The sequence below is a fragment of the Heteronotia binoei genome, chromosome 12, assembly GCF_032191835.1.
Source record: "Heteronotia binoei isolate CCM8104 ecotype False Entrance Well chromosome 12, APGP_CSIRO_Hbin_v1, whole genome shotgun sequence".
Taxonomy (NCBI): domain Eukaryota; kingdom Metazoa; phylum Chordata; class Lepidosauria; order Squamata; family Gekkonidae; genus Heteronotia; species Heteronotia binoei.
Window position 1 is genome coordinate 33,388,460 of NC_083234.1, and position 16,217 is coordinate 33,404,676.

The 16,217-nt window shown below is 43.8% G+C and overlaps 1 protein-coding gene across 1 annotated transcript in view; it reads left to right on the forward strand.

The window, feature by feature from the left end:
* KCNU1 (potassium calcium-activated channel subfamily U member 1) overlaps window positions 1–16,217 on the forward strand; it is a 178,393-nt gene that overhangs the window by 70,937 nt on the left and 91,239 nt on the right. Inside the window, exons 13-18 of the mRNA XM_060251612.1 lie at window positions 1,209–1,300; window positions 5,243–5,353; window positions 8,067–8,172; window positions 8,514–8,596; window positions 8,979–9,048; window positions 12,040–12,192. Coding sequence (XP_060107595.1) covers window positions 1,209–1,300; window positions 5,243–5,353; window positions 8,067–8,172; window positions 8,514–8,596; window positions 8,979–9,048; window positions 12,040–12,192 — 615 coding nt within the window. The remainder of the gene's footprint in view (window positions 1–1,208; window positions 1,301–5,242; window positions 5,354–8,066; window positions 8,173–8,513; window positions 8,597–8,978; window positions 9,049–12,039; window positions 12,193–16,217) is intronic.

The window sequence follows — 16,217 nt, forward strand, 5'->3', positions numbered from 1 at the left end:
GGTGATGCAAAATAATAATAATAATAATAATAATAATAATAGGTTTTATTTGTATCCCGCCCTCCCCGCCCATGCGGCTCAGGGCGGCCAACAACATTTTACGCAATTAACATAGTAAGTAAAACTTTAAATTTAACAATTAAAAGAAATTAGACATAAAAACCAGTTGATTAAGTTAAAATACACAGTTCAATTTACATTAAATATATCTGGCAGCGATGAAATTGTTTGGCGCTGGTTCTGCCAGTTTAGGTAGTTCCATGATCGTATTATGGATGGCGGTTCTTTATTCATTAGCAACTCAATAGTTAATATCAGCATAGGCTTGTCTGAAGAGGGCGGTCTTGCAGGCCCTGCGGAACTGGTCAAGGTTCCGCAGGGCCCGTACTTCCTCTGGAAGTTGGTTCCACAATGCAGGAGCTGCGGCTGTGTTCTGGTGTTTTGAAGTTTGACCTCTCTCGGCCCAGGGATAGTCACTTTATTTTTACCCATTGACCTCAGTGCCCTCTGGGGTTCATATGGGGAGAGACGGTCCCTTAAGTAGGCTGGTCCTTGGCCAAAAGACCTCAGCCCAAGGCCCTAGAGCAGGGGTGGCCAAACTGCAGCTCAGGAGCCACATGTGGCTCTTTCACACATATTGTGTTGCTCTCGAAGCCCCCCCTCCACCCTGTTGGCTGACTTGGAAAAGGCATTTCTCTCTTTAAATGATGCTTCCAAGCCAAGCCGGCCAGTGGTTGCTTCCGTTCCACCTCTTCCTTCCCCCAGCTTTTCTTTCTTTCTTTCTTTCTTTCTTTCTTTCTTTCTTTCTTTCTTTCTTTCTTTCTTTCTTTCTTTCTTTCTTTCTTTCCTGCCTGCTCTCAAACATCTGATGTTCATCTTTTACATCTCTCAAACATCTGCCTTTTATGCTATGTGGCTCTTATGTTAAGCAAGCTTGGCCACTCCTGCCCTAGAGAGCTGGAGGAGATAGACCAAGGATCTGATCCAGTATAGGGCAGCTTCATGTGTCCCAATAGTCACATTTTGTCTAAGTTCATTTCAGTTCGGTATTTTTCTGCTGCTGGGTGCGGCTTTGTTCTGATTATTGTGGCACTGCAGCGTTCACAAAACATCCTGCTGTTAGCTCATTAACCCAGATTTAATGTGAAGTTGGAAGAGTATACTTGAACGCAGGAAAAATAACTGAACTTATGTTTCTGTTATTCTAGATGCTGTTTGCAAATTTTGTGCCTGAAATAGCAGATATTGTTGGAAGCACTAAGATCTACAAAGGCTCCTACAAGACAGTGAAAGGCAGAAAGCAAGTCAATTTCATTTTTATGCACTGTGAGATTTAAGTATATGTTGTGTGACCCTTGTTGGCATATTTTCCTCTCTAGTTTGAGCAGCAATCAAATATAAATATATGCTTAGTTCTGCCTAGGCGGTATAAGCATGTGGAAGCAGGCTTCAGATGATCTAAATGAGGCATTATACACAATTGGGCACTGAATACGTAATGCCAGCCCATTGCAGCATAGCACCAGCTAGAAAATTATTGATTATGTTTTTCAATTGCAAAGGAGAAGAAGCAGCCCCCCAACTCCTCTGCCAAATAGTTGATTGATGTAATTGCTCATAGAAATTAGATTATTTTACCATTCCATTCCTTTCCTCACCCACATTTTTGCTAAATGTATGTATCTGATAAAGCATGCATGTGTACAAAAGCTTATACCCCAAATTAAACTTTGTTGGTCGTAAAGGTGCCACTGGATTCAAACTTAGTTTTGCTAACTGTGAGTTCTACTTCTCTCTGATGCTTTCACTATAACTTCAGCTTGCACAGTTTGCTGTACCTTTCAGTTTCTTTCACTCCTGTGCACATTTCCATCCTGATGTTACTGATGCACACTTGTGCATGTTAAATACACTGCAGAAAAGCAACATTACTGTAATGTATGATCACATCAAGATTTTTGTGCAGTGTTTAACTGATTCACATATCTATTCCAATTCACTAGTAAAACACCACGCAGAAATGTCTTTACAGCAGTATTTTAATACTAGTACATAGGTCTTATTTTGGGCAGGCGCTCACAGGAGAGGAGCTCTGAAACCTCTAAATTTTATTGTGCTCTTTCTCCTCCCCCCTGCTCCCCCAATACTTGCTTCTGAGCTCCATTATTCAACCCCCCTGGGAGAATTTTGCTGAACTCTAAGAATTGACAAACTTCCTAATATTTTTCTCCACAAAAAGTGGGAAAATAACCAAAACATATCAAGCAGACAGATGGAAATCTTCCTCATGCCACTGTGGCCACATAGGAGAAAGTAATTTTAAAAGTATGATAGGAGTAAGGTTTTATTATGACAATTATAATTCAAGAAACATTTTAAGGTAGATGCTGAGCTGATATAATTTAGTACACCTTTCAGTGATGTCAGGGGTGTGTGGCATATGCAAATTAGTTATGCAAATGAATTGTGCTAATAATAATAATAATAATAATAATAATAATAAATTTTTATTTGTACCCCGCCCTCCCCTGCCGAAGCAGGCTCAGGGCGGCTAACAATACGGTGACCAATGGTGCACCAACAATAAAACAGTTACATTAGAAACATTAAATTAAACATTAATTAACCTTAAAAACCTGATTAAAACAATTAACTAAAACATATTATAACGCTATCCTTGACGCTCTTCTAGTTGATGCTGATGGCGGATTTTCTTCGTTGTCGGTATAATTCAGTTATTCATAAGCTAATTTAAAAAGGGTGGTCTTGCAGGCCCTGCGGAACTGATCAAGGTTCCGCAGGGCCCGCACCTCCTCTGGGAGTTGGTTCCAGAGATGTGGGGCTGCGGCCGAAAAGGCCCGAGAGCGAGTGTTCTGTAGTTTGATTTGTCTTGGCCCAGGGGTAGTCAGTCTGTTCTTTCCTACTGACCTCAGTGCTCTCTGGGGTTCATACGGGGAGAGACGGTCCTTCAGGTAGGCTGGTCCAGCACCTCTTTTTCTACAAAATTACCCTGCTAGTACAAAAGCAAAGCAGCACCTCTTTTTCTACACCTCTGGTCCAGCACCTCTTTTTCTACAAAATTACCCTGCTAGTACAAAAGCAAAGCAGCAGTGAACACTGCCAATGTAGTGGAACCCAAACAAAACATCTGTGTGCACTGGTAAAAAGGTAAAGGTAGTCCCCTTGCAAACACCAGTTGTTTTTGACTCTGGGGTGACGTTACTTTCACAACGTTTTCACGGCAGACTTTTTATGGGGTAGTTTGCCATTGCCTTCCCCAGTCATCTACACTTTCCCCCCAGCAAGCTGGGTACTCATTTTACAGACCTCGAAAGGATGGAAGGCTGAGTCAACATGGAGCCGGCTACCTGAACCAGCTTCCGCTGGGATTGAACTCAGGTCGTGAGCAGAGGGCACTGTAATACTTAGCAACTGAAAGGCAGGAAAACGCACATATGCATAGTCCTCTATACCAAGCTTGGAAACAAACAAACAAGGAGCAGTGATTGAATATTTTTTGTATCAGTTCCACTAAGAAAAAAATTCAGATTCCAAAATCTGAGAAATGTCAAAAGCTTCCCTAATTTTTTGAAAGGGTTAAATGAAAGTTTAATATGTGAACCTGATATGTGAACCGTAAAATACTATGGATGTTCTCCAAGCATCCCTGATCTTGTTTCCAAAGTCAAACCCTCATTTTTTTTTATTTCCAAATTTGTGACCAAGAGTTATAAATGCGTAGCACTCTCTTTCTTTTTATCTTACTTGCATAATTTACTTCCATGCAATATAAATGTACACATAAAACTACTGAAAAAAGCAATCCTGATGTGACGATATGCATTTCTACCAGAGTACAAGCATATGTGCACATCATTAAAACATCACACATAAAGAACTTTGATATGATCACATGTAACCACATTAAGATTGTTTTTTTGCTTTTTTACATTGTTTGCAGACATCAGTAACATAGTGGCTCAAATGATACGAATGAACAGAAGACCTGAAAGCTGTGGTAAAGTGTCCATGCTAGAAATGTGCTGTTGGCACTGAGGATCTGATACATACAAAAGTCTTCTGCTCCCCCCACACACACACACCTGCAATGGCTTCATTTCAATGCAGAAGTTCTATGAGTAGATCTATTTACTGCAGCATTAAATAAGTAGAAAAGAAGCCAAATTGGGGCTGTAATGATAGGTACACTTGGGGCTTTCCCACATCCACATTTTTCTCACTTGTATGTTCCTGTTTCTTGGGGGGAGGGGCTGTGTTTCACATGTTTTCCTCCTTCAAGTGGTCAGTTCAATATTACACTGGTTTATATCCAGCATATCTTCCTCCAGATTTAAACTGTAGGTTTTTCTGCCAGACATTTACTAATGTAATTCAATTAAACCACTAAAGCCAGTTTGGTGTATTTGTTAAGTGTGCGGACTCTTATCCAAGAGAACCAGGTTTGATTCCCCACTCCTCTACATGCACCTGCTGGGATGGCTTTGGGTCAGCCATAGCTCTCATAGGAGTTGTCCTTGAAAGGGCAGCTGCTGTGAGAGCCCTCTCAGCCCCACCCACCTCACAGGGTGTCTTTTGTGGGGGAGGAAGATAAAGGAGATTGTGAGCTGCTCTGAGACTCTGAGTGGAGGGCGGAATATAAATCCAATGTCTTCTTCTTCTTCTTCTAAAGGGAGCAAAGCATGTGCAGAATTGGGGGGCAGGGCAAAAGAAACAGGAACTTAAAAGCAAGGAAAATGAGAATGAGAAAAAGCCCTTAGATAGGAGTAAGTTTTGTGGAATTCAGAAGATTTACTTCTGAGCAAACATACATAAGGGCATTCCTGACACAGCCCACTGAAACAATTACTTCTTTACACTAAATGCTTGAATAATCAATTTAGCTATAAGGACCAGAGTTAGAACATAAGTGAAGCCATGCTGGATCAAGCCAATGGCCTATCCAGTCCAACACTCTGCGTCACACAGTGACCAAAACCCAGGTGGCATCAGGAAGCCACCAGTGGAGTCAGAACTCCAGAAGCCCTCCCGCTGGTGACTCCCAAGCACCAAGGATACAGAGCATCACTGCCCCAGACAGTGTTCCACTTTGTGGCTAATAGCCACTGCTGGACCTCTGCTCTATCCAGTCCCCTCTTGAAACAGTAGTCATACCATATTTGCACCAGTCGTACTATTTTTTTCAGACATGAAAGGAAGCTATGCACATTTCTTGTTTCTGCAGGTTTATTGTTGTTTGCGGTGACATCACTCTGAACAGTGTGACAGCTTTTCTAAGAGACTTCCTATGCCAGGACCCAGGAGAGATCACCACTGAGATCCTCTTTCTGGGAGAGTAGGTATCAGTTCTTGTCTGACTTCCTTTGATAATTTGACCATACTGCTCTGATTCTCAGAGGGGGCATTTTTACAGCCACTACCATCACTCCTGTCATTCTTTGAAACCTAGTATGAACCTTTTGTGCTTACAACAGGGGAGGAGGAAAAATAGGCCTCGGTGAATTAAGGTTACCAATTCCCCACCGGCTGCTGGCAGGAGACTTTTTCGCACGGCATGATGATGTCACCCAGAAGTGATATATTGCACTGGGCACACTCTAGGAATTTGGGGAAAACTCTGGTTTCATGTGGGGCCGCTCTAGCAATTTGGGAGAAAACTCTGTCGCATTATAGAGTTTTCCTCAAAATTGCCAGAGTGTCTGGCTGAAGGTCATTCAGCAAGTTTCCTGGGAATCTGAAGCCAAGTCAACCAGTTTCTACTCAGGCACTCTAACCAATGCACCGTATTGGCTCTCACACAAGGCTCTGGGTCTGTCTTGGAATTAACATACAGATACAGGATTGTTGTGAAGATCAAATGGAGGAGAGGAAAATGATGTAAGCCGCTTTGGGTCATCACTGAGGAGAAAGACAGGATAATATCAACATAAATAAATTAAAATTTCTACAGGAAATTATGGTGGTGATTATTATAGTGCCATTCAGTTAAAGACAGTCTAAATTTTGACAGAGGGAAGACAGCTGTAGTGGTGGGTGTTAGAGGAGATGACAGATACAGAAATCACTTGCTGTGTCTGGGAAATTTAAGCATGTAGACTGGTTCTGTCATTAAGAGGAAGAATTGAACTGAACTGTTACTGTACATGTCTATCAGAGGATATAGGGGACATCAGTAGAAATGTTCCTGAATTATTTGTCAAATGCAGAACAAATTTGTATTTCACGTTCTGCTCCAGAGTGCAACAGCAGTCCTACTAAGTTGTTCAAAGCATATATTTATTTATTTATTTTTATTTATTCGGGATTTGTATCCCGCCCTTCCCAGGAGTGGCTCAGGGCGGCTTCCAACAATAACAATTTAACAATTTAACAATATACACTCCAAATATGCAGCGGTACAGTGGCCCCATCCCCAGGACAGGATCTACATGTTTTTTTGAGGGAGGGCAAAATTTTTAAAAATGATGCCCCTTTAAGGGCCATTCAATCTTATGGGCCCATAGAATAGAATGGATGCCATATCCAATTTGGCGCCTCCCCCCTCCGGTGGCAACCAGGGCAAGCACCCCCTCTGCTCCCCCCTAGATCCAGCCCTGCTCATCCCCAGATATCTTTGTGTATAGATAAATGTACAAATGTATGCACATTTGTTTTTATGTTGGTAAGTTGGATCCTACTTCCTTATGTACATGCAAAACCCATGTGTGTAGCCTTGTATGCATACAAAGATCCCTGTTGTAAATGCATAGAGGTTTGGGGACAGAACTAGAGTCACGTTCCTGTTTTGTACTGTGTGTGCAGAATTGCAATAGTTTTAAACATCAGAACAGGGCTAGTAGCAGATTGCCATTACTAGGACCAATTAAAAAATCACAATGTACTTTCATGATCATCAAAAACTTCATAAGGATAGTTATGATACAACAAAAGGAAAGTGTGGAGAAGCATAAGAAGGCTGGCATGATTCTATAGTAGAGCATGTGCTTTGTATCTAGAAGTTTTTAGGTTCATTCTCTGGCATCTCCACACAAAAAAGGAATATCAGGTAGCTGGTGTTAAGAAAGACCTCTAGATATTAGGGTTGCCAGGTTTTGCAACTGTTATGCCATTAAAGGTTTGGAATTTGGAATTCGGGTTGCCATGTCTGTGTTGGAAAATACTTGGAGACTTTGGGGGTAGATCTGGGAGAGGGTGGGATTTGAGGAGGGGAGGGGCCTCAGCATGGTACAATGCCATAGAGTCCACCTTTCAAAGCAGCCATTTTCTCCAGGGGAGCTGATCTCTGCCAGCTGGAGATCAGTTGTAAAAGCAGGAGATCTCCAGGCCTCACCTGGAGTCTGGCAAACCTACTATATACAGCACTTCTTTATTCTTCCCTTCGCCTGTTTTCTGCTTCTCCTGTTTACCTAGAATGCTACTCTTCCTTCCTTCTGGCTTTCTCCTCTCCCTAGCAGCCAGAAGAACAAGGTGTAGTCTCTGTTCAGCTTGGTTAGAGAGTTAGAACTTTTTACTCTACCTTTCCTATGGTAGTTCTTTCACAATAGAGGACTTTTATTTTCTAAAGGAACAAGCCTTGCATGAACTTCATTTTGTAAGGAGCATTCCCCTTCCACAGCACAAACCAAACTCTAAGCTACCACCTAAGACCACGAAGAGCCACTGCCAGTCAGAATAGACGATACTGAGTTACATAGACTCATGGTCTGGTTCAATATGAGGCAGCTTCATAAGTTCATATAAATACTCAAACCAGCAATGGCTGAGCACAATGGAGAGCCTATATCTGAAGTATAGAAAAGTTTAAGAAGGAATGGAAAAGATCTCACAAAATTTTAATTATTAGGCAATGCCACCAAACCTCCCCCAAAAAACTCTTCTTGAGGGATGGACAATCTTTAAATAAAACCAAAAAGGCCCCCCCTCCCTTTCAGGGCCTACTGATGTAGCTATTTCAAATAGTATTTAAATAAGGCAAATTTTACCCAACAATTTTTTTTTTAAGTATGATAGGTTCCTCCAAACTGTCTCTGAATATCTCTCCTATGTAGAACTGCCCCCGATCTGGAACTGGAAACTGTATTCAGATGCTATTCTGCATATGCCACTTTCTTCCAAGGCTCAATACTGAAAAACGAAGATCTGAAGAGAGTTCGGGTAAGCCTTCCCTTTTCCTTCCTGAGAAATCCTTGAGCTATAGATTTACTTCCATGGAATGAAAAGAACAACATCTTCATTATCCAGAATGAGCTGTGTTTTCTTCATAAAATGGGGAGAGGCCACAATGGCTGATAAGAAACCTCTTAAAGGGATCGCAGAAAGCATGATTATAAATGAGTTGGGCTCTGGAGAGCTACCGGGAGACAGGGTACATAATTTTACTCAAGATGGTCCAGTGCCAGCCCAATGGAATGCAATTGTGCTTACTTTTGAATGATGTTACATAGAATTGGGCTGCTACCTTACTTTCTTTCTGCCCCTCCTCCTTTGGGAAACAGATAAATGATGCTGATGCATGTCTCATCTTAGCTGACACATGTTGTGCCACGCCCTACACTGAGGACACTGCTAACATCATGAGGTAAGACGGGAGTGAAGAGAGGGTCCTCCACTTCCAAATTTTTATTTTAATTCAAGGAAAATATACATGAAACCTAACAAGGTGGAATTTGATGAATGCTCCACCTTGACCATTTTACTGGGTATGCCCTGCCATTGAAATGGGTCTCAGCCAAAACACAAAGGAGAACAAAATAACTCAATTGTGCCTTATTTTGAACCAGCCTATTCTGAAGAGAAATGAAAAAAATTGGATTGGTATGCTTTTCATTAACAATGGTAGCTAATATCAACTATGAGATTACTTAACACAGATGATGTCATTGTTTACAGTTGGATAGTTAATGTTGATGATGAGCAATTTTCTGGCCCACTGATGAACAACTACATTTTTTTTAATGCAGGGTGTTGTCCATCAAGAATCAATATGCCAATGTCAGGGTTATAATACAGATCATCCAGTCTTCTAACAAGGTTGTATCATATTAAACATCTGTCTATGGTCTGGTATATTTTACTGCAGAAATCATAGTGGAGCTGGGGGCAGGGGAATAGAACTCATGTCTTTTTTTGTAGATAGATAGATAGATAGATAGATAGATAGATAGATAGATAGATAGATAGATAGATAGATAGATAGATAGATAGATAGATAGAACATTGTTTTATGGGCTTAGAAGTGTTTATAACTCTGTTTAGGATTGTACTGATAGACACTGTTTTTAATTATGTGGTTGAACTCCTGTGAGTACTGTGCAGACAAATGGCAGGCTTAAGAAAGTTTTCAAGATAAGTCAACTAGATTCAAGTCCAGTAGCATCTTAGAGAGTGTGGCAGAATGCCTCCTCTGGCCTGCAGGCCCTATTCCGTCCTGCTCTCCTAGGTTTTTCTCAACACCTGGAGAGGCTTTTCTTTCCACTCTTGGGTAGCTCACTGCTACCACCTGACCTCTGTAAGGAATTGCCTAGTGGGAGGGTCAGGACTCCCAGCTTCCCTTCCAAGAACCACTTATGGGTCTCTGGGTCTCCAGCTGCCCTGTGCTTGGTCACCATGGGGACAGTTTACTGCCTTGTATGCCCCAGGAGGAATAGCTGCTTGCCATCTGCCTCCCTCCCTCCTGGCACTCCTTTTAAAATGGCATGATTGAGACAGTGGAGGTCAGTGGAGAACTACTATCAGCATCAAAAGTTATAAAGTATTTATTAAAAAGAAAATGTTCATAAGCATATTTTTAGTACAGCACCAGATTGAGCAAGGGATTCTAAAATAAATAGATCCTCTGTCTCGTACTCTATGCATGCCCTATCAGATATTAAAAATATAGCACAGTTTCCTTAGCTTTAAGAAGTTACAGACCTCTGCATAATTTGCCTTACCTTGAAGCTTACCTTCTGCTGTCCAGGCCAACCACATGGTCAATGGCTGCCTTCTCAGTGGAGAAGTTTGTGCGCAGTCATGGCCTCAGCACCACAGTAAAAGAGCCCTCCTTCCTGCTGTGAGGAGTTTTTATTGTATCTGTTTTACACCACCCACTGACCAAGTCATGCCAGATCAAAAAGGCTTTTCCTGGAGATCTCCAGGACATTTCCTTCCTGATGTCCCTCTAGCATTCCATTTCTCCAAATCTCTGTTCCCTGATAGGAAAAGGGGAAGAGCTTGACCCATCCATTATCTCTCCTGCTTGATCTATTAGCATTTGTATGAAGTTGAGCTGAAGTATGTCTGGAAAGCAATCTCTTCTCCTCTTCTGTTCTCTGCTCAGAGGGGAGAAAAACTTCTAAAATGCAAATTGGAGGGTTTGCGCCTTGCAAAACTCCTTGCAGGGGAATGCATATCTTCACAGAGAACAGCAAGAATTTTGGGATATAAGATTTTGAGAGTCAAAGCTCTCTTCATCAGAGGACTGACTCTCAAAACCTTACATTCCAGAATTCTGGTTGGTCTCCAAGGTGTTTCTGGACTCAGATCTAGCTTTTCTGTTGTAAACCAACATGGCTGTCCTCTGAAACTATAAATCAATAAATCCTGAAACTTGCATTGCCATCAGTGCCTTTAGACCCACGGGGTTGGAACCTGATAATGTTTTAAATAAAATAATGGATCAATAAATAATGGTAGGATTATGCTCAGGTGCAAGGATTCTTCTGCTCATGGTGGATACTATTCCATTGGTAGAAGAGCCTCTTGTATTAGCAGAAGGCTCCTTGCCCAGAGGAAAGCACTGCTGTTAGCAGACTGGATATGAGAGATCCAACACAGTCTTGGATCATAAGCTCTGCTTTCACCCACACAACACCCTTTGGTGTAGCGGTTAAGTGTGTTAGAGCCAGTTTGGTGTAGTGGTTAGGTGTGCGGACTCTTATCTGGGAGAACTGGGTTTGATTCCCCACTCCTCCACTTGCAGCTGCTGGAATGGCCTTGGGTTAGCCATAGCTATCACAGGACTTGTTCTTGAAAGGGCAGCTGCTGTGAGAGCCTCTCAGCCCCATCCACCTCACAGGGTGTCTGTTGTGGGGGGAGAAGATAGATTGTAAGCTGCTCTGAGTCTCTGATTCAGAGAGAAGGGCGGGGTATAAATCTACAGTCTTCTTCTTTTCTTTCTTTTCTTTTCTTCTTTTCCCTTTTTGGTATTTTTGTGCATGTGTGTGTGTGCATGCATGTCTGTGTGCACTTGGAAGTCATGGTGACCTCTGGTGATGGAACCCTACTGGGGGCCTGGAGGATATTCAGAAAGGTGGCTGTATAAAGCCTGCCCCTGCCCGCCAGACTCTTGTTATTCCAAGGAGGTCTCCAATCCAAGTACTTGCCAGAGCTGACCCTGCTTGGTTTCTGAGAGCTGATGAGATTGGGCTTGCCTGGGCTGTCCAGATCAGGGCAACACCCTTTTCTGTTGGGGAAGCAGTCTTCCAATGGCTAGCATGTTCTCCTGGTGCTAGGAACTTTAGGGTTGCCAACCTCCAGCTGGGGTCTAGAGGTGGCCTGGAATTACAACCAATCCCCAGACCACAGAGATAAGTTTCCCTGGAGAAAATGGTAGCTTCCAAAGGTGGACTTCATGGCATCACACCACTGCTGAGCTCTTTCTCTCTACCTTCTTCAGGCTCCCCCTTAAAAAAAAATCCCCAGGAATTTTCCAAGTCATCATTAGCAAGCTTTAGGAGCTTCCAGTTATGGAAAATCAGCATGCTAATAGATCGAAAAGCACCTAGAACCAGGGGAAAGTGCTGCACAGTGGATGACCCCCCCCCTCCACTGCAAGCAATGAAGGTGTGTGCAGATTGAAGTAAGGCTTCATTCAAGGTATAGTTTCAAGCTATCTGAACAATTAATTTAAATGTTTTACACAAATGCTTCAGAATGTTGCAATTTTGATCATCCCCCTTCCCCAAAATAAAACTTTTTGGTCAAATCTTTTACTCTCTAATCTGCAGTTATCATCCCCCCCCCCCTTTTTTTTCCTGGCAGGTCTACCTGCCAAAACTCCCCAACTGGGGCTGGAAAAGAGGCGACTGTATCATCTGCTTTGCTGAACTCAAGCTTGGATTGATAGCACAAAGCTGCTTAGTGCCAGGCTTAACCACCCTGTTGACCAGGCTTTTTGTTCGGGAGAGCACTCAGGTAGGTCTTGGGGACTTGCAAATAGTTTCTGCATGAGAACAACACAGGTCTTTTGTTCCACAATTGAGTCCAGACTCCCACGCATCAGGCTGGGCACACATTAGATCTGATCTTTGCGGCCGGGATTAAAGTGAACGAAATCGTGACGGAGGCGATACCATGGTCGGATCACTTAGCCCTCAAGGCTCGTATGGAGACGCTACCACAACCCTGTAAGGGCGGAGAGCCTATTTTGGCTCGCCCGCGGAGCCTGATGGACCCGGAACGGTTCCAAACAGCTCTTCGGGACCCTTGGCCCCCTTGCGATTCCCTTGATGCCCTGGTTGATGCCTGGCAAGACCGGCTATCTGGGGCAATCAACGAGATCGCACCCCGACGTCCTCTGCGCCCTCGTTCAAGGCTGGCTCCCTGGTATACCCTGGAGCTACGCCGGTTGAAACAAGGACTCCGACGACTAGAGAGGCAGTGGCGGCGCACTCGTGGCGAAGCGGCGAGAACATCCTACAGAACGTTTATGAGGTCGTATGAGATGGCAGTCAAGACCGCGAAGAAGAAGTACTTCGCGGCCAAGATTGCGTCTGCAAATTCGCGCCCGGCACAATTGTTTAAAATAATTGGACATTTAACTACACTGCCCCAGGGCAGACCAAACGTCAGAGAATTAGAAATAGGCTGTGAGGCTTTTGCGAAATTTTTTGCAGACAAAATCACGTCGCTCCGCCAGGACCTGCCCATCACCTTAGATACAGCACATGAGCCCGAGGCCCCTTGCCTGTCTTCTGATTTAACTCTGGATCATTTCGACCCGCTCAGCCTGGAGGAAGTTGACGGAATTCTCTCCTCTGCGCGCCCCACGACTTGTGATTTGGACCCATGCCCCTCCTGGCTAATTAAATCCTGCCTGAGGGAGCTTGAATGTCCTCTACGGGACATCATAAATAGATCCCTCTCGGAGGGGCGCTTTCCATCATCCCTGAAAGAGGCTTTGGTCCGACCCCTCTTGAAAAAAAGTACAGCAGACCCGGCCGAATTGGCAAACTACCGACCGGTCTCTAATTTACCGTTTTTAGGTAAAATGATAGAGAGGGCAGTGGCGTCGCAGTTGCAGAGCTTTCTGGATGACGCTTCCGTCCTAGACCCTTGCCAGTCCGGCTTTCGCCCGGGTCATGGGACGGAGACAGTACTGGTCGCCCTGGTAGATGATCTCCAACGGCATCTGGATCGGGGCGGTGTGGCGGTGCTGATGCTGTTAGATCTGTCGGCCGCGTTCGACACGGTCGACCATCGGCTACTGACCCGCCGCCTCGCCGACATAGGGGTGAGGGGGTCTGCCTTACAATGGCTCTCCTCCTTCCTCGAGGATCGGGGACAAAGGGTGGCAATTGGTGGCGAGCGGTCCCGGAGGCGCACACTGGATTGTGGAGTGCCTCAAGGGGCAGTCCTCTCACCAATGTTATTCAATATCTATATGCGCCCTCTTGCCCAGATTGCCAGGAGATATGGACTTGGGTGCCACCAATATGCAGATGACACCCAACTCTATCTGCTGATGGACGGCCGGCCTGGCTGCGTCCCTGAAAATTTAGACCGGGCCTTGCAGGATATGGCAATGTGGTTGAGGGGGAGTGGGCTGAAATTGAATCCAGCGAAGACAGAAGTCCTTTGTCTGGGTCGGGGCGCCCGGGAAGGGGAAATACCTCTCCCGGTCTTCGACGGGGCGCCGCTGAAAGCGGCGCACCGGGTTAGGAGTCTGGGAGTTTTACTGGAGCCTTCTCTATCAATGGAGGCCCAGATTGCAGCCACTTCCAAGTCAGCCTTTTTTCACCTGAGGCGGGCAAGGCAGTTGGCTCCCTTCCTAGAGCGCCAAGACCTGGCAACGGTACTTCACGCAACGGTCACCTCGAGACTGGATTACTGTAATGCCCTCTACATGGGGCTGCCTCTGTACCGAACCCGGAAGCTGCAGCTGGTGCAGAACGCAGCAGCCAGACTGTTGTTGGGGCTCCCTAAATGGGAGCACATACAGCCTGGGCTGCGCGAGCTGCACTGGCTGCCAGTAACATACCGGATTCGTTACAAAGTGCTGGTCATTACCTTTAAAGCCCTATATGGTCGAGGACCTGTCTACCTTAGGGACCGTCTCTCCCCATACGAACCCCAGAGAGCACTGAGGTCAGCTGGAAAAAACTTGTTGACCACCCCCGGACCGAAAGAGGTGAAGCTGCAATGCACCCGTAACCGGGCCTTCTCCTCTGTAGCCCCGAACCTATGGAACCAACTTCCAGAGGAAATGCGGGCCCTGCGGGACCTTGAACAATTCCGCAGGGCCTGCAAGACCTTCCTCTTCCAACTGGCTTTCGCTGACGAAGAAAGAAATTGCTAATGATTACCGCCATTATAAAAGCGCAACTAGCATTAGCACTTTTATCAATTTAATTAAGTGATTTTAAACTTATCAGAATTTTTAATGTTTAATGTTAATGTAACCTTGTCTTTTGTATAAGGGAAATTGAATGATGTTGTTAGCCGCCCTGAGCCTGCTCCGGCGGGGAGGGCGGGATATAAATAAAATTATCTATCTATCTATCTATCTATCTATCTATCTATCTATCTATCTATCTATCTATCTATCTATCTATCTATCTAAATGCTTTGGGCTTCTTTGCTCATTTACCTTCACTGCTAACCTGGATGGTGAGATAAATCAACTGAGGTTTCCAAAATTTAACTTGTGGAGTTTTCAAACTCACATTTCTCGCATTCTTCACAAAAGAAAAAGGCAATTGAGGGCTCTAACAGATTAGATGAAGATCACAAATCTTGTTCCATCCATATTTATTTACATTCTTGTCACTTACACCTTCAGCCTCCCCACCTCCATTTTATCCTCATGACAACAACCCTTTGAATTAGGTTAGGCTGAGATTGATTGCCTGTGGTCACCTGACAAATTTCCATGACAGAATGGAGAGTCAAACCATGGTCTTCCAGATCTTAGTCCCATATTCTAACTACGATGCATTTTAACTACTAGATGCTACAAGCTTCTTCTTCAGGAGCTCAGTAGCATATCTCACTTGCATATGCCATGGGATTTGTGTGCAGTGGGAAGAGAATTCCTCCACTGCATGCAGACCCTGGCTGGAGGTTCAGGAGCTCTGCTTCTGTGAGTTCCTGCTGAATTCAAGCCCTGATCTTCTTTAACATGTGAAGAGTTGCGCAGAAAAGTTTTAAATTGTGCCCAGGGTGGATAATTTTTTATCTCTCTCTCTGCTATCAAGTCACAGCTGAATTGTGGTTACCCCTGTAGGGAGAAAAAGCCCAACAGGAACTTATTTGCATATTAGACTACATCTCCTGACATCACCATTGTTTCACACAGGGTCACAATAATACGAGTCTGTCTTCTGGTTGCCTCTTAAACCCCCTTTTGTTAACAAACAACATGTAGCTCTGAGATGCCTCTTAAATATTAAGCATGGATCTATCTATCAGCTATCTATCATCTACAAATTACACACTACAAATTTATATTTTATATATATATATATATATATATATATATATATATAGAGAGAGAGAGAGAGAGAGAGAGAGAGAGGGAGAGGGAGAGAGGGAGAGGGAGAGAGGGAGAGAGAGAGTTTGTAGTGTGTTGAGACCCTTGGCTATGAAATACTATAAATTTATGCATCTTCTTGATACATAAATCTGGCCATCAGTAAAATAACATACTCTACAAATAGAATTTTTTTTGTAATGCATTTGCAGGATTTCATCAAGGGCTCTTTTTAATAAATGCATATGTGTGCATCAATAACACAGCTGGAAGGAAAGAGACAAATGAATAGAAGCTCCTGCAAACTGCACATGTTGTGGTTGCAAAATTAATTTTAGAAATTCTCTGAGTGAAAGTTGTCTTTCCTCTCCTAGTCTGTTCTTTTTCTCCAATAGTCTATGATTCTCTTCTAATAGTCCACATTTTCTCTCTCTCCCTCATCTCCCTTCTGATCCTATTTCATATACAC